Source organism: Chionomys nivalis, chromosome 22 (assembly GCF_950005125.1).
Source record: "Chionomys nivalis chromosome 22, mChiNiv1.1, whole genome shotgun sequence".
In the NCBI taxonomy this organism is placed as follows: Eukaryota; Metazoa; Chordata; class Mammalia; order Rodentia; family Cricetidae; genus Chionomys; species Chionomys nivalis.
Window position 1 is genome coordinate 11,125,765 of NC_080107.1, and position 27,397 is coordinate 11,153,161.

Below are 27,397 nucleotides of genomic sequence, written 5' to 3' on the forward strand. Positions count from 1 at the left end.
ACTTAATTGAAAAAGACAGGTAAAAAACTATATACAGTGTAAAATATACACACACATATACATACACACATAATGTACACGTGTATGCAGGGGTGTGCGGCATATGTGTAGATGTGGTATGTGTGCAAGTGTGTGAGGGTATGAACAGCCATGTACCGGCACGGCGGCCAGAGCAGCTGGTGTCCTGCTCTATCCTCTCTTAACCTGCGGCTAGGCTGGCAGTCAAGAAGTTTCAACCATCCTCCAGGGTCTGCCTGCTATAGCGCTGAGGTTACAACTGCGTATGGTCACCCTTAGCTTCTCAAGTGAGAACTGGAGATTTGAACTCAAGTCCTCATGCTTGTGTACGAAGTGCTCTGATCTGCTGAGTCATCTCCGCAGCTGTGTGTGCATATGCATGTGCGTGTGTGTGTGTGTGCTTGGGTGTGTGTGTGTGTACTAGGTGGTAACATTCATAGGAGTTGTAAGAATAGTTTGACACTTCCCAATAGCTAACATAAACTGTCATATTTATGGTCAGGAAAACACATTGCAAAATCCACTGTCTTGCTACACTTCACTTTAGGCTCTTGGCAGAAACATTTCCTTTAGGCACAGACTCCAGACTCCAGTGGCTTCATCTGAATGTAAATTTGGCTCCCAGACTTCAATGACTTAAAATCGAATAGATTTAAAAAAAAAAAAAAAGAATTCCTTGAATATTCTAGAAAAAGCGGGACAGCTTAGGCCTCACGCCGTTTCAGCACTGACACCCAACTTGCTCAAAAGCCTTAACAAGATCAGCCTTCTTAAGGCCCGTACGACACGTGTTCAGAAGACAGCGGGAGAGACTCGGTGATTCTAATTGTGTGGAACACACGGGATTTCTAAGCACAAAGCTTCCTGCAATCAAGGCTATTGCAAAATGTCATGTCAACATTATTCTCCCTAGTGCTTCTGCCCCATTCCTCCATAAGCAAAGAATGAAGACTCCCCGCAAATGAGATATTGATTGCATTATGATGTTCTGAGTACCTCAGACCGAGAGGACCGGAATTTTAGCTGTCAGCTGCATGCGCGCTGTCGGGAATGAGAGAGACAGGCAGTGGTTATTCCTCTGGTTTCCCCTTTCCTATCTGCAGAGCGGAAACCACAGTAGAACTGTATTCACATTTGTTGGCTCAGAGTCTTGGTGGAGGGGTCACATGACCCCCTAGCTCAAACAGGGTGTTTGCACAAGATTTCCTCACTGTAGATGCTGGGGAATAACCAAGAACTAATGGAGACCATACTTCCAAGGCTTCCAAAACAGCAGGAAGCAGAGCCCTGAGTTCCTGTTAGTCCAAGGTCAGCTGCTGTGTTCTCAGCCTGCAGACCCAGGCAGCCAGCTCCAGCTTCTATTCTTGACTGCAGAAGGTGGCTGCATGTGGGTTCCTCTCTTCTGTCCCTGCACAGTCTGGAGCTACAGAGTAGAGAAGTTTCATAGCTGCAGTCTGGTGTGGAGGCGGTGCGCCGGGAGGCGACTAACCAAACCTCCTTTCTCCAGCAATCCTCAGTTTTCGGGGAGGAGGATGGCGTGGTGTTTGCCGCTTGTTTCCTCCCATACCTGGATATAATTGTGCATCACCCATCTCTCTTTCCTGCTCTATAAAGTCGGGAATTTATTTCACTGCACATTGAAGCCCCAGACCAACATATAGAGCCAGGACAGTGCATAGTAGGTGCTTGCTCGATACTAGCTGATTTCAAAAACAAACCACGCTCATTTTTCTTATAATTCCAGCATTACCTCACTCCTAGAAACTTTATTAATTGGAAATTTGTAAGCAGGCTAGAAAATTAATTTATTCAAGAAAAAAGTGGTTATTAACTCATGTAGTAGTGTAAGAGACTGTAAAGAGAATGATTAAACTAATTAAGAAAATAAATTGTTTCAAGCAGGCCATAACCATTTAGTATCACCAGTTCATATAGAAATAATTTGTGGGCTCACTTTCAAATAATAGTCCTCTACCTATTCATTAAGTAAGGTCCCTGAGGATGTTTATTAAGTAACACTTTGTTAGGCTGGTTCATTTATTCTTTGCACTTGAAATATTCCATAAGTCACCCCTTGTTAATGGAAAAGGTGACACCTGCCGTTATACACGGCTTACCCACCAACATATATTCTCTTAAAATCTACAAAAAACTAATAAACTTCTAGCTGATTCGTGCCTTATTCATTAGCTAACTTCTTTAAGATATATTACATTCCATTCATTTGCTGGGCAGACGCTTTTAGGTACAAACCCCGATCATCTATCTTCCCGTTCTTTTCTGATCAGACATTTCCCGTCATTAACTATTGATTGGGTGCAGGTAGAACACTAAAGTCGAAATCACCCCGCATTCCTGGATATTGCCTTGAACAGTGACCTTGAACCTAGGTCCTGAAATCTTTCTCGTCAATGACAACTGCATTTCTCCACCCGCTCAAGCCTGGGAGTCATTCTTACAGTTCCTCCTACCTCACTCACCAAATAATATCACAGAATCCACCTCTAAATCCGCCCTGGATGCGGTGCTGTGCCGGCCGCCTCTGCCGCAACTGCGCCCTCCTCTGGCTCTCTATGAGCATCACACTGATTTCCTAGGAGGCACAGAACTTAGCCATGCTGTTTCAATTCTTCCCGTCCCCACCTGCTTATTGCTGTGACTGTTTCCCCAGTTCTTACCAAGGCAAAAACCAAGAAGAGCCAAACTACAACCACCAACAACAATGAAAACAAAAACTGATACCAAGCCCCGTTTCATACAGACAGCTTAACTCTCTCATTTTGAGACAGCGCCTAGACTGCCGAGGGTGGCCTTGAACTTGGTGTTTATCCCAGGGTAACTTTGAACTCCTGATCTTCCTGTCTCCACCTCTTAAGTGCTAGGATTACAGGCGTGCACCACCACGCTGGGCTCCTAAATCATTTAATAAGTAGCTCCAAGTCATTCAGGAATGAATTTCCAATAACAACGAACCTTAATGTTTTATAATAATAATGTATAAAATACTCCTTTGTTCCTCTAGTTGTGCGCAGCTACTGATGACCATTACTCAGTCAAGAAGAAAAATTGCAATAAAAATATTTGGCCATCAGAACTTTGAACACACCCAGGCTTCGGTTTCCATGCCTGCTTGAAGACTCTGTGTATAAGAGAGTGGCCCATGAGAGACTTTCAACTACAGCACGCATCACAGCCTGGAGCTCCTAGGTTTTACCCTGGACAAGTAACACCTGCACCATGGAGAGGCCTGAAAAACAAGCTGCTATTTTACAGACGACGCTGTCATCAGAGTGTTCAAGCACTGGGCCTGCAAGGATACAGTCATTCAGCCTAGGATCAAACCACAGTTCAGTAAGATCACACATTCTTGGAATGTGATGGAAGGAGAAAAAGAAACAGTGTTGCCAATAGTATAAAGGATGCTCGTAGTATTTTTCAAATGGCAACTTATCGCTTCTTGCAATGTTTAGCTCTGGAATAACAGAGTTAAGAAAGTACTCTAAAATGAGCCTCTGATCAACAGACTTGATTCATGAGAGAGAGTGTTTGTCTAAGGGATTGGAAGCTCCAAGTCTTTCTGTGGACTCGCAGGCTAGAGTGCGTGACACACGAGAACTATACATTCACCTCTGGACAGATGGGTGGCTAGACGGATGCCACTCTGGATTAGTTTGAATGTTCCCAAGTCCTTGGAATCTTAGAAAATCACATTTACTATCCACATTTTCACTAAACATCTTGCTCTGTGTAACTCAAACTTCAAGGTTAGGTGTGCTGGGAACACTGAGATGGCCACCAGAGGGAGCCCGTGTGTTTTTTTGAGTCTACAAAACACCAAAAGGAGAATAAGCTTAGAGAACATAGAGCTGGGCAGGAGAGGGGAGAGGGGCTGCAATCATTTCAAAGACTGTCTTATGGACTGCCAGGTGCATCTCCCACTTATGCTACAAATCCCCCCACTCAGCAGCGGTCTCTCGCAATGCTTTGATGCAAAAAAAGCTGATTAGCCAATCATAATAGTTTTAAAAGTTCACCTACCCTAAGACTAGAAGGTCCAGGGGGAAGTGCTGTGATAGCATCCATAGCTCTCTGCTGTGCCCCAGGCAAGGCTTCTGCAGCTGTCCTCACCATCCCTGCTTTTTTTCTCTATTCCGGTTCATCTTTGTGCTCAACTTCGGGATAAGGTTTGGGTGTGGCTTCCTCACTTTGTTTGGGATCAGGCTATCAAATTACAGCACTTGGTATGACTTAGGATTTTTTTTCCCCTTCTCCTATCTGAGCCAAATGATGAGGACATGAAAAAGAATGACTTTTTCACTTGTCATCTTGATGACTCCCTGGAATGGAAAACTGGACCAAGTTCTAAACAGGATAAGAGAGGGCCTCCACCAGGAAGTCTAGAACTGAGCTCATGCGACCCATGTGCCCAGCTCAGCCTTCTGCAAGCTAGAGAAATGTCCTAGGTCTTTTTAACATCCCAACCCCTGCCATTTGACAGCATTATCAAACTGTGTAATTAATGTCTTGTTAATTTTTTTGGGGGGGGGTATACTAAGAGCCATAATCATTCGTCCGCCAGGAAAGTCAAAAACTCACACAGTTTCAAGTTCATTTTTGATAGCAATTAAGTGACAAGGGCACAAACTTTGAGGAAGGTTCATTTCTGGAGCCTTGAATCCTAACGCGTGCATATCAAAGTCATACATATTCATATCCTCCGAGATAGAATTTTTCTGTCTTCCTTTCCCTCCAGTTACAATTGAAAGTGTGTCAGGAGTGAACTGAATGACTTAGCCTTGTTTTCCAAGTTTCATTTTCATGTCTAGATAGGGTAATTTTATAATGTATGCAAATAAATTAGCGCAAACAAATTGATTCTACAGGGTTAGGTCCTCGGCTGGATGCTGTTGGGCTTAACGTGCTTATTAATGCTTCAGATACAGACTCAGAGACGTTATTATCAAATTTAGCAATGACGCCCAATTGGGTGGGATGGCTGACAGTTAGGAAAACTGGATTGAAATTTAAAATGACCTTGATGAACAGAAAAGGAAAATGGGGGTGAAATTTAACAGAAATCTTTGCAAAATGATTCACTCTATTGATGTGGGGCAGCAAAGAAGAGAGAAGCGAGCAAGCCCTGACTGCACAATTACGGCAGGAAAGGAGCTGGAGGTCTGAGTGAATGGCAGGCTTCAGAGACATCAGCAACCTGGTTCTGTCGTTTTAAGAAAAAGAAAGCAGGATTTCAGGAACAACAAAGGGGGAAATTGTTACCCTAATTCCTCTCCTAGATACAAATTAGATCGACCGAGGAGAAACTTAACTTGGACCCCAACACCTATAGGTTTGGAAGGCAACGTTTTTAAGTTTATGATTGATGACATTAACCCCATTAGACAAAGTTCTCAAGCTCAGTTCCTTTGTTCAGGGAATGCTCACAGTCTCGAATTTCCTTTCCCCTTCTACTTCTCCATGCGGATGTTGAGTCCCTCCCCATCCTGTGTGTCCAGCCACATGGTGAGTGCTTCCACAAATCAGAGAGCAACCAGCACTGGGTGACAGTGCTCCCCCCCCCCAACCTGGCACGAACTACTACTATAGTCTCATTCTAGGGATGAGAAAGCAAATCAAGGAGGATGAGGAACTCTCTGCAGTGCTGTGCTTAGCAGCTCTCAGGGCAGGGACTTCCACTAAGGCTGAAGAGCTCTTAAGGCCACACTCCTCTGCTCCACGGGCATCTGCAGCATCTTAATGTACTTATTTGCTTGGTGTCTGCCTCTCTCTGGGGCTGCTATATCTGACAAGAAGCACCAAGTTTTATTTATTTTTCATGGGCCCATTCAGACCCTGGGATTGATCAACAATGTGTGCTAAATTCAAAGTTTTCGACTAAGTAGGTAATATATTCTGTGGGTATTTCTGAGTTATTCGTTGACTGAAAGAAAATAGAAAATAAATTACAGTGTAGTGAAGAGAATTTAAATAGTTCTGAAAACTGGTACAAACCTGACCCAAAAATACTGATAATGATTGGACAGCTTTATAAAATGCAAAAGAATGGAAATAGTTATATATCTTTGTATACACATAAATTCTTATGTATGTATCTACATACAGTATGTATACATCTATGAACATTTATCAAGTTATCATCTATTGTGAATATGATTTTCCCTAAAGGCAAAGAGAATAATTTTTAAAAATTCTATTATCTGTGCACTCAGCAAAGCTTTCTTTACATGGAATTCAAATTCTAAATGATGGGGGTTGGGGAGATGGCTCTCCAGTTAAGACCACTGGCCTGCTCTTCCAGAGGACCTGAATTTGAGTCCCAGCACCCACATGCCAGCTCACAACCGTCTGCAACCCTGAAGGGGAATCTCAACCAATCACCTTGCTTGGGGGGGGGTGTTTGCCCCGGGGCCCCAAATAGCTTATAAAACCATCCATGTGCGCTTGTTTGTCCCTTTTGTTTCCTGCTCTTTGCTGGAACCTTGGCTTTGTAAGTTCTCCCCTTATTAAAGCTGAATATATTATATTGAGCTTGCCTGGCTAATTCTGCTTGCCATTCGTTTACGCCGTAACACAAACCTAGTCCTAGGGAATCTAATGCTCTCTTCTGGCCTCTACAGGCACCAAGCACGCACATGGCATACAGACATACATGCAGGCAGAACACCTATGCACATATAAATAAATAAATGAAAAATTTATGAAATAAATGAAAAAATAATTTTTTTGTAGATTATAAATGACAGTCAATCCTAGATTGGATCATCTCATCTGAGAAAACTGTTTCCTGTCCTTACCATGAGACATAGCTGTAATTTGGTCACAAAACAGAAATGATAAAAACTCAACTACATCAAACCTAAAAGATGCCAGCTCCGAATTAGTTGAGATAACTCTAGCCACCCACAGTGATGAAGAAGATAACCAACCACAGAACAGGATAAAATGTTTCCAAAGACAGCCAGACACTGTCCTCAGCTGTGGAGCCCAGCGTGGCTGTGCTTTACAGAGATGTGACGTGATGCTCTAATCCCTTGCCGACGCTGGAGCTGAGCTGCTTTCCAGCAGCAGAGACCACTGAGCAGCCTCATCTCATGACAGACCACCTATCAGAGAGAAAGCCGGAAGAGGCTGAGGAGTGGGCGACCTCAGGCCTTTGTCATGAACATTATCATCTTGTACATCGAACTCTACATTGCCTCCTTCCTCTGTGATCTCCCACACACACCAAATTCTACCCACTGACAACACGGTGAGAACGTTCTCACCGTGAGAGAAGCTCCACAAGCCATCTGCAGTGGAAAAGCTCTAGGTCAAGATATTTTAAAGAGCGTGAAGAAGCACAAAAAACAACCATCAGATAGACCCATAACATTATAAAAACAATTCTAAAATACACAGTGAGGCACCACCCAGGATACCCAAAGCATCCCCCTTCACTAGGCAAACTCACAGGCAGCAGGTACCAGGCTCAAAGTGAGAAAACAATCAGATGCCATCAACCCCCTGATCTAACGAACGACGCATCCAAGTTTAGGGTGCTACCTACATCGGCTGCTTCCTAGCTAGACAAACGGCAACTACAAACCATCTTAAAACTTCAGCCACCGTGTCACGGCAGAAGCTAGAGAGACGCAGGACGGTCTACTTTGATCGCTTTGATCGCAGTCGATGAAGGGAGAGAAGAAAAGGCACAGGGAAACCCTCCAAGGACATTCCTCCCATAAAATGCATAACTCACAAATACAAAAACAAACATCTCTTCAGAGGCTGGAGAGCTGAGGTTGTCCTTGGCACCTTGGCCATGAAGTCACTGGTGATTTCTGGGAGGTGGAGCAGAGTACAGTCTTGGCTGACTGGCTGCTCCACCCTTCCTAACAGGCCAGCCTTTTTTAAATAAAAAAATAAATCAGTATTTACACACCACACAAGTTGCCGGACCCAGGAACAGCTTGGCTAAATCTAATCTCTACCCTGGCGATAAGCAATTTGCCCTTCAAATTCCAAAAAGGCAGGCTTGGGATTTTCTGAGGCCCTAGAATTGTGTTGTTCTGTTCTGTGGAAGCTCTCTCTGGGCCCCGTGTTGGTCACACGTGCACTCAGATCTGCATCGGTGCTAACTAAAGTCCTGGTTAGCCCACAAGGACCCCAAGACAGGGGGAAATGGCTCCTAAAGAGCCTTGAACCCAAGGCAGGATGTCTTCACAGGCTCAGGACCTGATGCAGGCCTTTTACAAGCAGCGGTCTTAAAGTGGGCTCCACAGAAAAGTATGCGAACCCAGTGTCTGTGCTAAGGCTGGAGTTGAAAGGGTTCACTCAATTTTAACAGATATCTGAGATTTTTACAACCTAAGTTTATATGAGGACACACACTTTTCTTTCTCTGCACCAGGCCCAGAATCTCACGAGAGCAGCAAAATAATAGCTGGAACACATTCGATCTGCTTTCTCTAACCTTGACAAGTAGCAGCAGCAATGAGAAAGAAGTCACTACACGCTGTTAAGGTCCCTAACATCCTGACTGATAGCTGCCTGCCCTAGACTGCGGTCCTTTCCTTTATGAGTTGTTTTAAGAACTGTTCACAGTTTGCCCTTACCAAGTGACGAGGTAAAGCCTTAAATCTACCAAGTGACTTCCCTGAATGGTTCTTCGTCTACATGGCTAATGGTTTTTAAATGTTTGAGAAACTCTCGCTAAAACTAATGTTACACAAGGCCCTCCCTGTCCATCGTATGAAAAGGAGCCATGCTAGCTCACTTGCTCATACCTAGGTGTGTCCAGACCCTCTCAGAATCATCCCCTTGAGATCCGAGGGGATCCTGCTGTCCATGAGCCAGGCCCTATCTGCTCATAACACCATCGACTCAGTAGCTGCCTAGGGATGAACACTTCAAGGGAAGCAAGATGTTGGTAATTCAGGAAATTGAATCTATTTTCAGCAGCCCCCATCACAGAGTCTATTTTCCTGCTTTTTCCACACAGAAAGGATAGAACTTTCCAGAATAATAAAATCTCTTGGCAATTGGCTCTCTAAAGACTCAACACAACAAACAACAAAATCTCCCCGGGAGCACAAATCTCAGAGAAAGGCTCCTTCCCTTAAAGGCCAGCTGTCACGTTAGCTGGAGAGTTGGGACCTGGGGTTTTAACTTCAGTGTTAAACATGGTCAGCCAGGTATGGTGTGGAAAGAAGAAAAAAAAACAAAAAACTGCTACTCAAACAGATCAAAGAGAGGGATTTCTTTAGAAAACCAACAGCCTCGAGCAATCACAGCTGTGTGAAAACAGCCCACTTGCATTATTGGCTCCAAAGCCATTTTTCTAATATAGCTCTCCATCACTGCATAGGTTCCAGGATCCTGGGTCCATCTAACACTGATGGCCCTAGCCCTTAGAGTGGGTAGCAGACAAAATAACCCAGCAAGTGGCAATGTGGAACTAATGAAAAAAAGAAAGTTCTTTTTAAGCACAGTAAGACCTGGTCTGGAAATAAAACAGAGCTGGCAAGATAGTTCAAAATCTACATATCGATGTTCTCATGTTTGATTAAAAGTCAAACACGGTGATTAAGGAAGCTGTGCTTGGAAGCCAGGGAGGAGAATAGATTCCTTCTACAAAGACTCGGTGCAGGCACCGGAGCAATCATCCAAGCTCTTTCATTCCATCCCACGGGCGTATTATCGTTATTTAGGGAATACAGCGTCTCTCAGCGTGTACTTAAAGAAGAGAAAGGATAAAAGAAAACATCATATCCCAACTCGTTCCTTTAAAGGGAAAATTTTCAATTAGCCCCACTTTAGGGCTCTTAGGCCTCTTTTTATCTCTCTGGACTCCAGCTCTACTCAGGATGGTCTTTCATCTCCTCGGCCTTATTTGACTATGCATGGAGATCTTCCCAAATTGCATGTGGTATCATTACATCTGTTCTGTTTGCTAATACGGAGTCCATGTGCTTTACGGTTTGCTGGAAACTGACCAAGAATAACCCAAGTAAGCATCGCTAGTACTAAGACCTGGGCGCCAGCTTTCCCAGTCTCCCATATCTTTCAGGGTAATATGTTGCCCACACTCCACTGAGGTTCTGCAAAATTCAGATTCCTATTTTGTCTGGAGATGAATACATAACATCTGGTTGGGCCTCTGCTTACAGTCCTCTGTCTGCGGGTCCCTCTGCAGGGGGTGCCCAACCTAAAGGTCACCCAGCCACTAAAAATGATGGAATTTCCTTTTGAAGCTTAGAACATTCTAGCCCCCCCTCCCTTCCAAAGCTTGGGCATTCTGTATGATTCTCCAAATCACCAGCTGTCCCTGATGAGGGAATGTGAGGTGTTTTGACCATCTTGATTGGCCTCACAATCTGCAGTCTAGCGGTTACATACATGCATTGGGGCTCCTGCATACAGGGCAGGATCAGCTTGCAACTACTTCCTGGAAAGTCTATTGCTGGTGAATCTTGTGAGACCAATTCTCTAGCTTCTTTTAGACATACAGACTTGGAGTTTTTGTTGTTGGCATTGTTGCTGGTTTGCTGTTTCTTATTTTTGTTGCAACAGCAGAAGATAGACAGCAAGGGTCACTGAAGAAAAGTCTTCTAAGGAGGGCCACAAAAGGCATCAGGACAGTTCCTTTAGAAGGGGTAAGGCCACGTTTCGGAGATGAAAATGATACAGTGTTTAAGAAAATACTAATTGCAGTGATAGTCCTAACATTTCTCCACTCTATTGTTCTCACTCTGCGCTCTCCATAAATGATCTCATTCAATATTCATAATAGAATTTCGAGGTAGTCATGACTAACAGCCGCATTTTAAAAAGCGAGACAAGACTGTTTAGGCAAACAAAGCAGCTTATACATGGCCCATTGCTGCGTTCTGAACTGCTTTCCTGAACTAAAGAAAGTCAAACTTTGGCGTGATATTGGAAGTGGCGTTGCCTAGGCTGGGACTCCTGCTTGACGTGGTGGAGCAGGGCCAGCCGGCTCTTCAGACACCAGCACTGTGAAAAGCGATGGCTTACAGAGTCAGCGCTCTGGAAAGGGAAGCAGAGATAACTGGAGTTTAAATACGACTATATCCTGCCCACAGTGGCAGGCCCGAGATCAGAGAAAAGGAAGCGTGACAATTCAGTAACACTGTCACTTAGGTCCAGAAATCGAGAACAGGCTTGCAAGGTGGCACGTGTGAGTTCCAGCCAAATATCATAACGGTCATCCCGAGGCATGTTCACCAAGAGGCCATCCACACTACAGCGTAAGCATTTATTAAGTGCACTTAATAGAATTAACACCGTCGTTACCCGCATGAGCAGTATGCTGCTGAGATACTACTATCCTGGGCACATACACTGGACATGGTTGGTGGAAACTGTACCTTTTTTTTTTTCGTTGGTTTGTTCTTTTGAGACAGGGTCTCACTGTGTAGCCCTAGCTGTCTTGGAACTCTCTCTGTAGACCAGGCTGGCCTCAAACTCGGCCTGCCTCTGTCCCGTGTGCTGGGATTAAAGGAGTCAAACACCACACCCGCCCCTGGAAGCTGCGTCTTAAATAGCCTCTCTCACCTGTTTTCAGAAATCAATTACAGCAATAGCCATCCTCAGTTTCCAAAGAGAAATGCTGACCTCAGTGTTAGGAATTTTTTTCTAACGCAAGCTCTCTGCCGACACAAATTCCCAATCAAGCCAAATCAAACAAGCCAAATTAAGAAATATCCAGGTTTAATGGGAGTCCTGCACTCTCAGGTGCCCCAAAAGCGACCACCAGGAGGAAGGAAAAGAGACCACTTAAATACCCTGTGGGAGTAGTCCTGACCCCCCCCTCCCCGGGAGGGGTCAGGACCTGGCATGCTGGGATTTGGAGTCCAGACCAATAAAACTCTCAGGCCTGGGTGCTAGGATAGATGCCAGGGGCTGGGGTCTAGCTCCCAACTTAACACTGAGTGCACTGGGATATAATTAGGCAAACTCATCAGCAGACCCTGGTTTTCGTCATTTACATTCCCAGTAAGGAAAAAGAACCGGTTTTCCTCACAGGGTTACAATGATTTGCTCATTGACGTATCTGCAGCATGGGAAAAAAGAACCCTCAGCACTTGCAAGCTGTTCCCTTATCATAACCTTCCTTCGGACTAAATACCAGAAACATGTGACCGTCATGTCAGAGCAGTCGCCCTGCTCTCCTGGGTATTTTAAATGACTCACCCAAGATGGCACAACAAGATTAACAACTATTTATTGCTCTGTTGACTGCGGATGGAGAGCTCCCTTTGTTCGGAAGGTCACTCTGGGTATGCTTTACCTTATGACAGTTACAGAAGTTAGGCAGAGAGAGTGGCTACTCACATTCTCCTTGTCGGGGATCCCTAGAGGGAGGAAAGAGAGACAAGAGAGGCCATGAATTGTGTGATCAACCTCTGCAATGGAACCAAAATCCTTTGCTGGAGGCAGATCAATAACACTTTTGTGTTTTCTGTTTGTGCACTCATGAAAGCTCACACACAGAGACCATGGCACCCATACATAGCTCTGAATCAATGCATTGGGAACAGAGCTATGTGTCCAGGCAGCAAAAACTGGGATTATTTTGTGTCCACCAGATGCTTTACCCTCACAGTGGTAAAAATCTCTCTGTGGCTCGTTGACACCGCGCAAGCAGCTAACCCCACTGTCTGGATGCCAGCACGCTCAGAACTGGGGACAGATAAATCTATTCTCTAGCTGCGTGTGCACATCTCTACGCTACAAACCACCTCCTTCTGCTCCAGCAATCTGAACTCTGGTGCAGGCATCATAGGAAACCCACCAGAATGCAAGTTCTGCAAACGAGTTCCTTCCTGTTGTGCTCAGGCCAGGCCTGAGCATGGCAGCAGCTGTTTCAAGACGAGGGTTATCTCAGCTCCCTTAGCTCAGAAAATGTACCGTTCTTCCGTGCGCTCATCTGTTCACCCATTTACAAACATTACGGGAGCATCCACCAGAGGCAGCTTCTGGTCTTTTCCTCTTGTGGACGTGGGGCTGCCTCTGGGAAGCTACTGTGGAAGGTGACTTTTCAGCCCTGCAGTCTTGACAGATGGGCTACGGTGTGAGGGTTCTTGGACTGCCACCTTCTACGGGAGGCAGAGCCATCATTGAAAGGCTTTGCAAAACAGGGGAGTAAGAACGGCAGAAAGGAGGAAAAGGAGCAGTTCAAAATCAAACGATAATTTATTGGGATTACACACTTGTAATCTTAGTGTGCGGGAGACTGAACCAGGATGATTATGAGTTTGAGGCTAGCCTGGGGTACTTAGTAAGACTCTATCTCAATAAAACGGGGGTGGCGGGATGGCTCAGCAAGTAAAAGTACTTGCAAGCTTGACCTGAGTCCAATCCCCTGGACCCACATGGTGGGATGGTGGGAGGAGAGAGCCGACTCCTATCAGTTATCAGCTGGTTCTCACACTGGTGGCATGGCTCATACTTGCACAAATGTTCACAGAATAACAAACAAATAAATGTGATTATTGTTATTTTTAAAAAGACACCAAGCTCGGATACAGTGGCTGCCACTTGACGGGGTCCAATTCAGCAGCTGTGATAAAGATATTACATTTGGGAAATCTAAATATTGACTTGATAGTGGCTGTTTTTACCGGAAAGCATGGCAGCTATTCCATGTGGTTAAAGTGCTGAATACAAAAAGAAAAGCCTTTATTTTCAAAAAGCCAGGGGCAGGGCTGTACCTGCAGTCCTCAATACTAAGGAGGCTGGGGCAGGAAGATGGCAAGTTAGGCTACTCTCAGGTATGTGGTGAGACACAGCCTGGCCAGAAAGAGAGACTCGCGGAGAGAGAACCAAGTTCAGACTCCTAAGCTTTTAGGAGAAAGTAGAAGGACCATGGAAGTGTTGAGAATAAAGTGGAAACACCAGGATCATGCAGCAGAGCCCTGAGGCCCAAGGGAGAACAGGGCCGGAAAGTTATTAAATTAATAAGAACAGTGGGAGCCACTGAGGCTATGGTGACAGCCAACTGTGGAGCATTTCATTTAAAAGTATGGGCAGAAGCCAGACTCGTGGGGCTAGAGAGTGGCTAGGGTGAAGACATGATGGCTAATACCTTATGCATGATTATCATGTGCTCGTCAGACTTTTGACACATGGCATGTTTTGATTCACTTAACACTCACGACAACCCTAGGCAAAAATTGAGGCACAATGCATCTGAGTGTCTTTCCTGAGGTCACATAGCTAGAAGACAGCACAGTTGATTTTTTCAGCTTGGACATTCCTAATGAACCGGTTATTTCTAGCTCAGCCAAGGGGGGGGGGACAAAAGGAAAGAAAGAGAGAAGAGAAAGAAAGAGAGAGAGAGAGAGAGAGAGAGAGAGAGAGAGAGAGAGAGAGAGAGAGAGAGAGAAAGGGAAAGAGGGCCAATGTTCCTCTTTCCTGCTCCCCTTTCAAGGAGGCAGATGTGGGGAGGGGGCAGATGTTGGGGAGAGGGCAGATGTGGGGAGAGGGCAGATGTGGGGAGAGGGCAGATGTGGGGAGAGGCTCTAGAGACAGAAAGTGACAGCAGCACTGTAGGACAGAAGGTAAGGAACCCTGAAGATTCTAGCCAAGCAAGAAGGTGGCCCCTGCAGAAACTAACAAATTGGAGAATGAGCGTGACCTTAAAGGACCAAGGGACAGGGTGGAAATGCTGTCGGCCACATCCATATCTAGCCATCAAAGTGCCATAACTTCAAGTACTCCAAGCTTGGTACTTTGTTACACACACACACACACACACACATACACCCCTGCAACAGGGATAGGAAATAGAGAGTTGGCTCAGCAGTTAAGATCACGTACTACTCTCCCAGAGGACTGAAGCAGTTCCTTGCTCTCACATCGGATAGCTCACAACTGCTTCCGGGAATCTGACGCCCGCTTCTGGCCTCTAGGGGCACCTGTACTCTTGTGCGCAGACACATACATAAAAATAAGACAGATCTTTAAAAAGGCACCAGACAGCTCACCCCTACCCTGGCTTTAGACCTCAGCCATGGATGGATCTCTTAAAGGAGCCTGATTTTGTTTTGCTGGTGTACATTGAGCGTGTATACCATGCCACTTGACTGCACACACGTGTGTGAAGTAAATACCAGAGATAAGCTATTTATGACCTTCCTGCGCAGGAGGGCACCCAGCACCTAGCACCTACCAAAAGCCTGAAATTGGAAGGGCCATTTAAAAAGAACTAGTGGGTTCTGCTTCTCCCTTTGGTCAATAGAGCTAAAGTGAACAGATATGGGGTTCCTGGGGACCCCATGTGGCTGAGACAAGCACAGTTTGGGAATCCCATTCTGAAAAGGGCACAGAATGTTCCAAGCATGCAGATGTCCAGTATGGAGGTCCCAGTCTGCACCAGAGCCGGCCACTCTCTGCTATGAAGACTCCACAGGACAGCGCACAGACCACAGGTGCAGGCTCTCCAGTGTGAGCTGCCAGTCTGGGACACACAGCAGAGTCAGGGTGCCTCCTCTGTCGTGCTGGTGTACAACACACACTTTTTTATTTTTTTTACCACATAAAAACACATACCACAAAACAAATTCTCAGATGCAAAATGCTCACACTTCACTTACTGTCATTGTTGGAGCCAGTTTCCATAACACCATAGGGAGGAGCCAGAAGGCCGGCCATGTACTGTCGGTATTTCTGTAAGACAAGATTGTAAAGTCAGCACGCAGGTATTTGCTTGCTAGAGGCGTTCATTTATTTACATGTTAAAGAGCAGAAACCCTGGGTATCAAGAAACCTGAATCTCTTATTTTTAGAGCCAGGAAGTGTGTTCTCTGGGGCTCTGGGTTTAAACTAAAGATGTAGGGTTCAGCCTGAGGCTTCCTGGGTTGAGACTGAATGTGTCCCCTGCCCCAGGCAGGGCCCCACCCAGCCACTTTATTTGTGTGTTAAGCGTTTGTTGGGAAGGAATGGTGGGGTTCTTACCTCTCCCCACCCTGTATACACAGGCACCTGAGAACCAGTGTGAGTTGACAGGCTCAGACACAGGCACCGTGCCGCCTGCCTCCGAGGTGAATGCCTCTGAATCAAGCTCTTTCAAAGCCAAAAGAAACGCAGCAGCTCTTGGAACAGGTCTCTTTGAAAAGAGGCTGACTCGCTCCCATTTACCTCCCTCCTTTTACGCAGTACACCTGTCTGCTACGTGACCTCCAAAGCACTTTTGTTACACCATCAAATAACATCATTTGGCTTAATTTAGATGCTCCCAAATTGTCTGCCCCTGGCTTTTGGTCCAGACATACTCGGAAACTTGGGGCTCCACAATATATGTGATTAGCCTCAGGAGTCTGCGCTGCGTGGGAGGCATAAGGGTTGGTGAGCATCAGGCTAGAAAGGAGGGGCAGTTATAAAGAGCGGAAGGTGAATGCTCTCAGGCAGTAAATGTGGCTTCCTCCCCGGCAGAATGAAAGCTGGGCAATTTCACTGATCGTGTGCTATCACGTATATTTATGGTTTATAATTACCGTGGCACACATGAATGTTCAACGGCATCAAAAGAACCAGCACCCCATAATACGTGCCATACAAACGCCAGCAGAAAGACTTTCATCTGTAGCAATGGGCAGCTGGCGACATGTGGTACCCCAGCCAACCATCTGGCCCATTTGGAAGGTTTGAACAGTGTTGGCATGGTACTTTCTCTAAAGAGCCTTCTAGTCAAGATGTGACTAGCTCCTCCCACCCTACTTTTTCCTTCCAAATAGGAAGCAACTATACCAACATGTATGTGTGTGCCAACGTTAAGATGGTGGTTTTTTCCCATCTCTGAGGTGATCACTCAAACATACCTACAAGACTAACATGTCACCCAGTATCGCTGTCAACCCCTTGACAACTTCCCAGTTCTCACTCTCTTCTTTCTTACACTGCCATTTACCCTTCTCTTTCATGGGTTGGCACTCTGGGCATTCAGCTAACTTATGTTCTACATGGAACAGTTTCAGAGAGGGCATAAGAGATCTGTCTCATCCCAAGAAACTTTGTGGGGCGGTGGTGGCGCACGCCTTTAATCCCAGCACTCGGGAGGCAGAGGCAGGCGGATCTCTGTGAGTTCGAGACCAGCCTGGTCTACAAGAGCTAGTTCCAGGACAGGCTCCAAAGCCACAGAGAAACCCTGTCTCGAAAAACCAAAAAAAAAAAAAAAAGAAAGAAAGAAACTTTGTGACCCTCCTTCAACCTTTGGAGTTCTTTCTCTTGTTCTTTGCAGTTCTCTTACAAGCTTCTAAAAGAAATCATTCCTGCTCAGTTTAAGGGGTCAGTTTGTTTTGCCTAGAAGTGTTCTCTTGGGACTGATGGTGCTATTTCCCTCTGCACGTCAACGCCAATTCCCATGGACTCAGGAAGCACCACTGACCTTCCTCCAAGCCCAGAGCACCTGGTCTGTGGCTCGGCTCTTCCAGTGCAAATCCCTGGGACTGCTGTTTTGAGAATAAACCAGGGCAGCCTCTAGGGAAGACCACGCGGGCTAAATTTAGAGATGCGTCTTTGGAGTTTTCACCATGGGAGTGTGGTGTCCCAGGCACTGGGCACACCGAGAGAATAGAAGACAAGGATCCTTGTTCTTGTGATGTATCGAATTACCAAACACGGGGCACAAGGACTTGTGCTTACTGTATTAACTCGCCATTGTCCATGGAGTTCCCATCCCAAGGCCAACAATGGACACCTTCAATCATGGACGGCACTAACTCCTATCTATACTGTTTTTACCTATTCGCACATATATACAGTGAAGTTTAATTTAAAAATTGGGCACAGTAAGAGATTTGTGGCAACTGATAATACAACAGAACGATTCTACCAACTCACTGCAATAAATGTCAGATGAATATGGTCTCTTCTCATTCATTCCCTCAAAATATGCCTTTGTACCCAAATAAGTGGGACGATAATGGATGCGAGGTAAGTAAAACCATGAGATGTAACATCACAGGCAACTACCATACATACTTAACACTTGGCTGTTGATTTCTAGCACACATTTAAACAGATAAAACACCATGTACTCATGTACACGCAATCATCAATTGGTGGCTGATGCTATCTCACTATGCATATAACTGCTTATCCTTTCGAATTCTTTGGGGTTCAATTTTAAATATCATACAAATTAATCAGTAAATATTTCAGTAGGAATTTATGAAGGATAAACGCTTTTCTTAAACAAAATCACAGCATCGTCCAATCTTCTTAAAAGTCCATAGTACCCAGTTGATATAAGAATTCTCGTTTCTTTGTAAATGTCATCAGTAAATTGAATTTTAAAAGTAGTTTACTTAGTAAGACAAGAACTATTTAATAATACAACAGCTTTTGGTCTTAAGTGAAGACTATAAAGACAGGCTTAACATATCTGTAAGTAGAGTAAATGTTTTAAAAGGAGGAGGGGAGGGAGTGGGAACTGGGATTAGTATGTAAAATAAGAAAAGATTAGTTCGAGGACAGGCTCCAAGGCTACAGAAAAACTCTGTCTCGGGGGGGAAAAAAAAAGCATTTGAAGTGTGTGTGTGTGTGTGTGGTATGTGTGTGTGTGTGTATGTGTGTGTGTGTGTGTGTGTGTGTGTGTGTATAGAATAGGAAGAGATCCTGACATTATCCCCGACCTCCACTTGTGCCTGCATGGGTAGGCATGTATGCATGTACATGTGCACACAGGCATACACTACACAGACAAACATGGGCAGTCTAGAGCAGGGGTTCTCACCCTCCCTAATGCTGTGACCCTTTCATACAGTTCCTCATGCTGTGCTGACCCCCCAACCATAAAATTATTTTGTTGCTACTTCATAACTATAATTTTGCTAACTGTAATGAATTGTAATATAAATATCTGATATGCAGTATATCTGCTCTGTGGCCCATCCTTGGTATCACTTCCAGGACAGGAATGAAGAATCTTCCAGATCAACTGCCCATAGACTGTTAAATCATCTCTAGCAATTCAGGTCATGTTGGCTGCTAAGTATCCTCAAGTTCAGATGTCGTGGAGAGAGACAAGTTGTTCCCACTGTTTCCTGATCCAATTCCTGCCCCTGCCCCACTGAATCTGTGACCATGAGAAAACAACTTTGGGTAGATGCCACTACATTTGGTGCAGATTAGGATACAGCAAGAGAAACCAAACTGGGAACTTGGTGTCTGACAGCGACGTTATGTTGTAACAGAGCATAAAACGTGTGACTTTGATCTAAGGACTGAAAAGCAGGAGGAAGCATAGTGGGACTTAGAGGGCTGTGGATGGGGGCTTAAAGAGGAGGACGGTGGGGAAGGAGGAAAATCACCTTTCATGATTCTCCGTAGCCAACAGAATGAGGCTGAGGTGATACTGTGTGACTTACCTGTTTAGACCACAAGCACATGGTCTCTGGGGACCTGTGTGCTCCAAATGCTACCTCTTAGAAGCCACTGACCATGCTCTAAAAACACCCACATTAAGGTGAGAGGCCACCTGGTAGTGGACAGTTCAACTGAGCTCAGTCTCTGTGGCATCCAAACTATTCCAGCTACCCTGACCTTCCAAGCTGATATCGAGACAGGGTGTAGCAGACAAGTAACCCTCCTGGGCCTTGTAGAACACCTGACTCAGAGAGTCCACAAGCAATAAAATGATAATTGTTTTATGCCAAGTAGGCTTGGTGGTGGCAACAACCCCAACACCAATACACACACACACACACACACACACACACACACACACACACTGCATCCTATGAGAAATCAAATGCTTGCAGTTTTCAGTTCTGGCTTCCACAGTGGGTAGGCAGGGATGGGGGGACCTGCTGACCCACTCTTCATGAGGTCTCTGTAGTTAGTGACCCTCCAAACAGTGTACATATGTTACCAGTGTCTGTAAAGCCTGTGGTTATCGCCTGGATTGGAGGCTTGCACAGGGACTGATGATAAACAAACAAGCAAGTTCTCTGCCTGTGCATCCAGGAATAGGTGCGAACCAAGAGATCTGTGCAGACTCAAGCCTGGAGCATCTATGGCTGCGAAAACCCAGGCCATCCCTCTGCTAGTGGGATCGGCTCTCGGGAGCATTCAGCCTCAGAGTGCATGTGGCCCAGGGAGAAAGCAGTAATACCTCAGTGGGATGACAGGGTGAGGCATGGAGGAGGGAGCAGTCTCCTCGACTCTGACGTCCTCTAGAGGCTGCAAGAATTGAGAGATACTAGGACACCTTCTAATAGTGTTGTATGTACCACAGGAATCAGCTGGGAAAGTAAGAGCAAGGTGACTGTGTTGATAAACCTATACTCTACAGCAGTTCATATTTTTATATTTTGGTTGTGAGCCTAGCCTTTAATGGCTGAGCCATCTCTCTAGCCCAGCAGCTCATCTTTTTATATATTTAAAAACAACTGCTATTTTCTGAAAAGTAAAACAAACCAAAGGTGGTGTAAAGACCACACTTAATGAAGTTCACACGTCTACGTCAGTACTGGTCAGCACAAACCCGTGGGCATCAGTCTTCAGAGGTGACCCAGGAGGCCTTTATGGCTGTCATGGCCTCCTCAAACACACACACACACACACACACACACACACACACACACCAAACCTCAGCAGCTGAGGTATGTGGTGGCCTGGCTGAGTTCTTGGTCCCCATCTCCTTTGGAATCCTGGTTGACCTTTCCCCCACAAACCCTTTCTCTGGACCCCAATGCCCTAGGCCTCACTCAGGCACTTTCTAAGGGGCCCCAGGTGCTTAGACATGAACTATGCCGCAAACCCAAGTCCTGAAAGGACGGGTGTCAGTAGAGGAGAAGCAGCAGCAGTGAGCTGAGGGAAGATGAGAGTCAGCTCTGAGGTGGAGAAGAAAGTGCCGAGGTCTGGTGTTACCCCAAACTCCTGCACGGTGGCCCTCAGAACATGGCCTTACAGATGACGTGTAACAGCCCAGGCTTTCTCCCATTCACAGCATCCTCCAGAAGGTCCTGTCTGGGCTGGAGGTAGGAGCACAGAGAATCAACATGGGCTCGGTAGGCTATCTGGAGACCCAGGGTGTCACTGTGTCTTTTCCCAAGAGGCACTGAGGGGACTAGGGAATGCCCCTACCAGTCTCAGAGAAGTTACAAAAGCAACTCTTCAGATGAGAATAAAGCCAGAAGAGCCACCAAGGGTTCTAGGAGAACCTGGCAGGTTTAGGTCCTTGACGCTCTCTGAGAGCAGACACCGGAAGAGTAGCTCATCAGCCGGGCCCCTACAGACACGTCTTCCCGATCGGTCTCATCAGAAAGATGCATGCTGAGTCGGATCTGGGGTGTCTCAGCTTTGTTCCACACAGTTGGGGGTGTCGACAGAACCCTGAAGAGAGAGGTATCGTGCAAACACAACTTTCGAGGCCTGTGGGAAGGCGAGCATCTTTACTTTCACTGATTTCATAAATTATAGCTTTAAGTGCAATTTCATTTTTAAAAATGACTTTGGTTCCTATAAAAAAAAATTGAAGGTTTCCAAACCATGATTAAAGAATCTCTAGACTTCTCACTAGATTGCTGTCACTCAAGCTCCTCCACAAGGCATCGACAAAGCCTGGTTTAGGATTGTCTAGGCAATATTCCCGGTGGTTCTGCTCTCCCTAATAAAGACTCCCACGGCCATGGATGGATGTGTTCTGTCACCGAGAAGCTCTTCCAACAACAAGAAGGCACTAATAGGGGCTGAGACAGGAGGATCATGAAACAGAAGCCAGTCTGGGTGACATGGTGAGTTCCGGGTTCAATCAAACAAGAGGACCGGGTGGAGAGGAGAGGTGGAGCCCTTGGCTAGCGTGCCTGAGGCCCTAGAGCTGCTGCCTAGCTCTGCAGGGGGTGGAAGCTGCTTCCCAAGGCTGTTGAGATGTGCAACCCACACAGGAACACTGACCTTCTCCAGCTCAGGAGTGAAGCTCCCCAGAGCGGCACCCAGCAAGGCAGGAGGGATGAGAGAAGGACAAACAGCGGCTCCTCCTGGAGTTTCAATTTTATCCCATGTCAAGCAGTTGAAAGGATTACTTTTATACTTTTATATTATAGAGTAGAAAGATAAATTTGCATAAATTTTAAGATTAAAGCAGGCGACTTCAAAGACATTCTGAACTGGCTGCTGGCTACTTCTAGCTACAAAGGGTCTAGACCCCAGGCATTGTGTATTGATTTCCTCTGCATTCAGGAACTTCAGTGGAAAAAACCGAGGACCTCTGATGTTGGGGAAAGCATGCAGACTTTTGCATCACGTAAGCCTGCAGCCTTAATTCTGACTCTGCCAAAAGCTACCTGTGTGGGCTTGAAGACACTCTACCCAATCTCCCAGATAAGGAACTTGGGCAGTTATACCCAACTTTCAAACCCTTGTGAGAGAAAGAAATAAAATCTATAAAAGTACCCAGCACATACTGGGCACTTAGTTAGTGGATACTGAAAATAAAAAATAATACTGACACTTGGGAGGCAGAGGCAGGCGGATCTCTGTGAGTTCGAGACCAGCCTGGTCTACAAGGGTTCCAGGACAGGCTCCAAAGCCACAGAGAAACCCTGTCTCGAAAAAAACAAAACAAAACAAAACAAAAAAAATAATAATACTGAAAGTAACAATAAAGCAAGGCTGAGTCAAGATAACTGTAGTATATTTGAATTCTGTCATCAAATCATCAAAGCTTTGTGAAAGGTCACTTTCTACATCACATTACTAAGGGTATGACAGGCACATTGTATAAAGACTATACTAAACCTGTGACTCTGTGTGCTAAACAGGGCTATGGAAACACTGAGAACCTAAATCATAGACTTAAAAAAGTCAGAGAAATATAATCTAAAATATTGCTGATTTGCAATTGTCTTAAGCACATAACTTAACTCATAGAGCTTTAAAAATAATTCCACAATGTAATGGTACACATCTGTACTGCCAGCATTTGGAAATTAGAGGTAGAAGGATCATGAGTTCAAAGCCAGTCTTTACTACATAACAAGTTCAAGACCTGTCTGGGCTAAGTGAGGTCTTACCTCAAAAGAAAACACCAAAAACAATTCATAATATACTACCTACTTTGTATCCACATAACAAACTGGTGTTGGGAAGAGGCAGCAGGGTTCATGGTGATGGGAAAAGGAAGAACACAGAAATACAAGCGTCAGTACCACTGCCTCATGATGGCCCTGACGGAAGAAGGCCTCCACGCTGGGTCTCTTAAAGAAGCTAAAAGCTACAAGCGAGTAGATGAGGTCACTGTTAAACCAACCCACTCGAAATACCAACGATCCCCAAGATGCTGGCCAGTATGGGTGGGTTCCCTAAGTGCTAGCAACTGAGAGCAGAATGGCCACTTCTAAGCACTCACTGACTAAGTCTCACTCCCCAGAACACGGTCACATCAACACGGAAGGCAGAGATAGTAAGTACGCTTTCCTTCAGACAGTGCTCGCTGACTGACGCCTGCTCCAAGACTAGGAAAGCCCAGTGGAGCCTGTGAAGAACTGTGAAGTCTCACACAGGATCCCACCAACAGGGACAGCCATACTAGAAAGTCCCAGAGAAGGCTGCAGCCATGGCTGGGAAGCCATGGGAAGGGGTGTGACAGTTTAGATTTAGACATCAGGAAAACGACACTGAATCAGGGATGAGGGTCAATGAGCAGGAAGAGGCGGGTCGAGAATGAACCGAGGCCAGCAGGGTAGAGGGCAAGGATACAGAGATGGGGAAGAGGTTTCGGCATGCAGGGTCTCACAGGTCATGGTTGGGATGTGGGCCGTTGTCACAGTGTTAGGGGGAGCATTCGGATGAGGACATGGGAAGAGCACATGTGTGTTCTCAGGGCGTCCTGACAGCTATGAGAATGGTTTTGAGTACCTGGGGGCTGGCCTGGATACGGCGCAACCAAGGAGCCACGGGAGCTGTCCAGAATGAGGGAAGAGAGAGGGGTGTGGTGGAGGGGGTGGATGGAGATGAGGACATGTGTTCCTAAAAGCAGGGGTGAGGCCACCTCACCTGCTTTCTGTGGACAATTTGTGGTTGGAATGCAACAGCCCTGTGTCTTTAAGCTAGCTGGAAGGTTGGGGGGAGGCGCTTCAGAGGGCTCCCTGGGACAAGTAATTTAAGTCCGTGCTCAGTGTCCTCTAGCCATTAATTAACTGAGGTTTCTGTTTGCAGAACTCAAGCCGGGAGCAAGGCGCACACAGTAGGTCAGTTCTACTATGTTGAAAGTCACCTAACAGTTTGTTCTGGCATGGTGACTGCATGGCAAACTCTATGGTCACAGTAGGGCTGAATCCACCATGGCCCAGCCAAGTACAGCTGTGAATGAGGAAGCAATTAGCAATTGCCTCCTTGGTTGTGGGAGACAGCTGACATTTTATTTAACCATGTAAACCCTCAAAAGGTGGTGGCTCTCACATAGGGTTCTTCCAAATGAAAATGCATGTATAAAATCCCATTTCTATACTAAAACAATGTGTATTTATTTTTATTTTATGTGTATAAATGTTTAGGCTGAGTGTGTTTAAGTGCACGGACGGCATGGGAGGCCAGAAGGGGGTGTCAGATCCCCTGGAACTGGAGTCACAGAAGGTCGTGAGATGCCACAGCAAAAGCAGTCAGTGCTCTTAACCTCTGAGCCATTTCTCCAGCCCCTAAGTCTTATCAAATTAACAATAATATCAGCAATACAAACCATGAAAATGGAAATTCCAAAATAAATGTGCTTCAGTATTGGTAATACAGACTCTGGAGGACCCTGCAGAGGAAACTACCCATGGTGGGTTTCTTGCTGTACAACCGCACAGAGGGCGGACAGCGGGAAGAGAGCTCAGCAGAGGAGATCAGGTCCAGGGTCAAGAAGACCTCACTGGCTCAGAGACACGTGAACTCCATCTAGCTCAGAAGCCTCTTACCACTGGGGGACAGGCACTGCCCTTGGCTTGCTTTGCTTTCTCCAGAAACATTCATCTTCATCTCACCCTTCCTTCCTTAACTCCCAGCCTGCCTCGTGAGTCCCAGTGGGCACGTGACATCCTCACAGAACTACTGGTCACATATTCATACACACTCCACACTAAATGAGGACACTGACAGATGGTTTGTCGCCTCAGCCACCCAGATTGTATAACGTACCCCCATAATTCTTCTCTTTTCAAGCACTTCCACTCCAAGGCATCTCAGCCTGCCCAGCCATCGCCCCTCACACCCTGCTGTTGGTTAGGCTGACTTTATTCACGTGCCTACATTGGTTCTATTTATTATTTTATGTGTATGTTACAAGCTCCAGTAAGCAAACCTGAGAGAGCTTTGTCAGGATAAGCAACATATATTTATTGTACATTTCTATGCAGCCAGGGCTCGAGAGGCCCAGGCACTGTAGGGTATGGAGATGCTCAAATTCTTTACACAGATCTTGGGTCCTGTCATCTCTCTACTCTGGGTCACCTGCACTGCCCTCTCTGCACGGGGTTTTTATTGGCCGCCCCTAGTCTGGACTGTCTGATATTCCTCTAAGTCTCAGTGGCAGATTAGGTCCCATTCACCCAGCGTGACCACTAAGAGGAACAATAACAAGAGTGACGCTTTAGCGAGCTGGAAACAGTATGGAAGAGAACGCTAAGATGTCTCGTGTTTGAAGAGGTGCCGTGTGACGTGGACAAGGCTGAGCGGGTTGTGAGGACATGGCTTTAAGATTCAGGTGACTGCAACCTCCAGTTCCAGCTACGTATATCTCTGTTGGTGCTGACAAGACTTGGGAACCTGCCCTCTGTCCTACCTGCCTGTCCCTCCCCTTCTAGCTCCCCAGACTTCTCCCGGCACTCCTTTCCAAGCACATTGACTTCTTTAGACCTCAATACACGGGGCCTCCTGCAGGAATGTAACTCTCCCACACTCCGCCTTGCTAGTATGTCATCAGAGCTTGCTTCTTGGAGAGCCGGTCCCCGGTCCCTTAGTCTACATGAGAATCTATTGTCTTAGCATCGCCTACAACACTAATATGACCATCATTTACTGTATCCAAACATGTGCTGCTTCAACCCCCTTTTCTGCTCCATTACAAGCTAACAGAGGGCAGAGACCATGCTAGATTCACCTTCACTATGTGCCTAGAGTCCAGGAGATGCTATTACTGTGGTACCCCTCACTATGATGAAGGGACTGAGTGAGGTCTCTGAGGGTCTTCACGGCTCTGACACATAATAAACATTAGTTCCTACTTCCTCTGCATCATTTTTTTTTTCTGAACCAGTTCTGTCAAAGGCCTCATTTTCATTTCAAACAACTATTGCTTGAGATAAAAAGCAGCCCAAATGCATGAAGATCCATTGTGGAATAATCTTTTGGGGCGCTGTGAAGAAGTGTCTCTCTGATTGCTTTAATAAAAAGCTAAACGGCCAATAGCTAGGCAGGATTTTTGAGGCACAGAGGACAGAAAAAGAGCAGAGACGCCAAGAGAGGGGGAACAAGAAAGACAAGCAGGAGGAGAGGTAACAGCCACGGGTCATGTGGCAGCACATAGGTTGTTACACACATGTAGTAGCACATAGAACTGTGTTAATTTAAGTTATTAGAGCTAGTTAGAAAAGCCTAAGCTATCACTTGAGCTTTCATAATTAATATAAGTCTCCATGTCGTGATTTGGGAGCTGGTTGGCGGGATGGAGAAAGACCTGCAACCAAAGGCTAGAGATCTGGGTTAGAGATCACGTGATGGCTAAAGTATCACGTGATGCCTGAGTCTCTCTGTGGTGTTCTTTATGAATGAGCTTCCTGCTTTCAGGCAGGGACAGAGGAAGCAAGGCGATTGGTTGATGCTGATAAAAACAAAACCTGATGTGGAATTCCCCTCTGTATGCTGTGATTACCATTTATTAATAAAGGAACTGCTTTTGGCCTATAGCAGAGCTATAGGGAAACAGAGCTAGGCGAGGAAAACTAAACTGAGTGCTGAGAGAAAGGCGGTAGAATCAGAGCGAAGCCATGTAGTCCTGTTGGAGACAGATGCCGGAACCTTGCTGGTAGGCCACGAGCCTCATGGTAAAATATAAAATAATGGAGATGTGTTAATTCTAGATGGAAGAACTAGCTAGCAATACACTTAATTGGCCCTGTGTATTGAGGCCAATTTCTGTGTGATTATTTCGGGGCTAAGTGGCTGGGAACCAATAAGCGGACTCTCTCCCTCCAACAAAAACCTAAGCTTCATTTACCCCAAATCTGTGAATGTTGTCAGGTGCAATGGCTCAGCAGCAATGGAGCTTGTCAGGCAAGAGAGAGCCATAGAACCAGTGTAAAGACTGTGGGTGAGAAGTAACTTCCAGAAGCTGTCCTCTGACCTCTACACAAGTTCTGTGTCACACACGCCCCAACAA

The 27,397-nt window shown here is 45.8% G+C and overlaps 1 protein-coding gene across 3 annotated transcripts in view; it reads right to left on the reverse strand.

The window, feature by feature from the left end:
- Rapgef4 (Rap guanine nucleotide exchange factor 4) overlaps positions 1–27,397 on the reverse strand; it is a 260,347-nt gene that overhangs the window by 96,517 nt on the left and 136,433 nt on the right. For 2 of the 3 annotated variants that reach the window (XM_057754500.1, XM_057754498.1), the window contains exons 5-6: positions 15,633–15,705; positions 12,370–12,389 (exon numbers count right to left, since the gene is read on the reverse strand). In XM_057754500.1, coding sequence (XP_057610483.1) covers positions 12,370–12,389; positions 15,633–15,705 — 93 coding nt within the window. Of the gene's footprint in view, positions 1–7,621; positions 7,674–12,369; positions 12,390–15,632; positions 15,706–27,397 lie in introns of those variants that run through there. The other variant, XM_057754501.1, reaches the window with a different exon arrangement.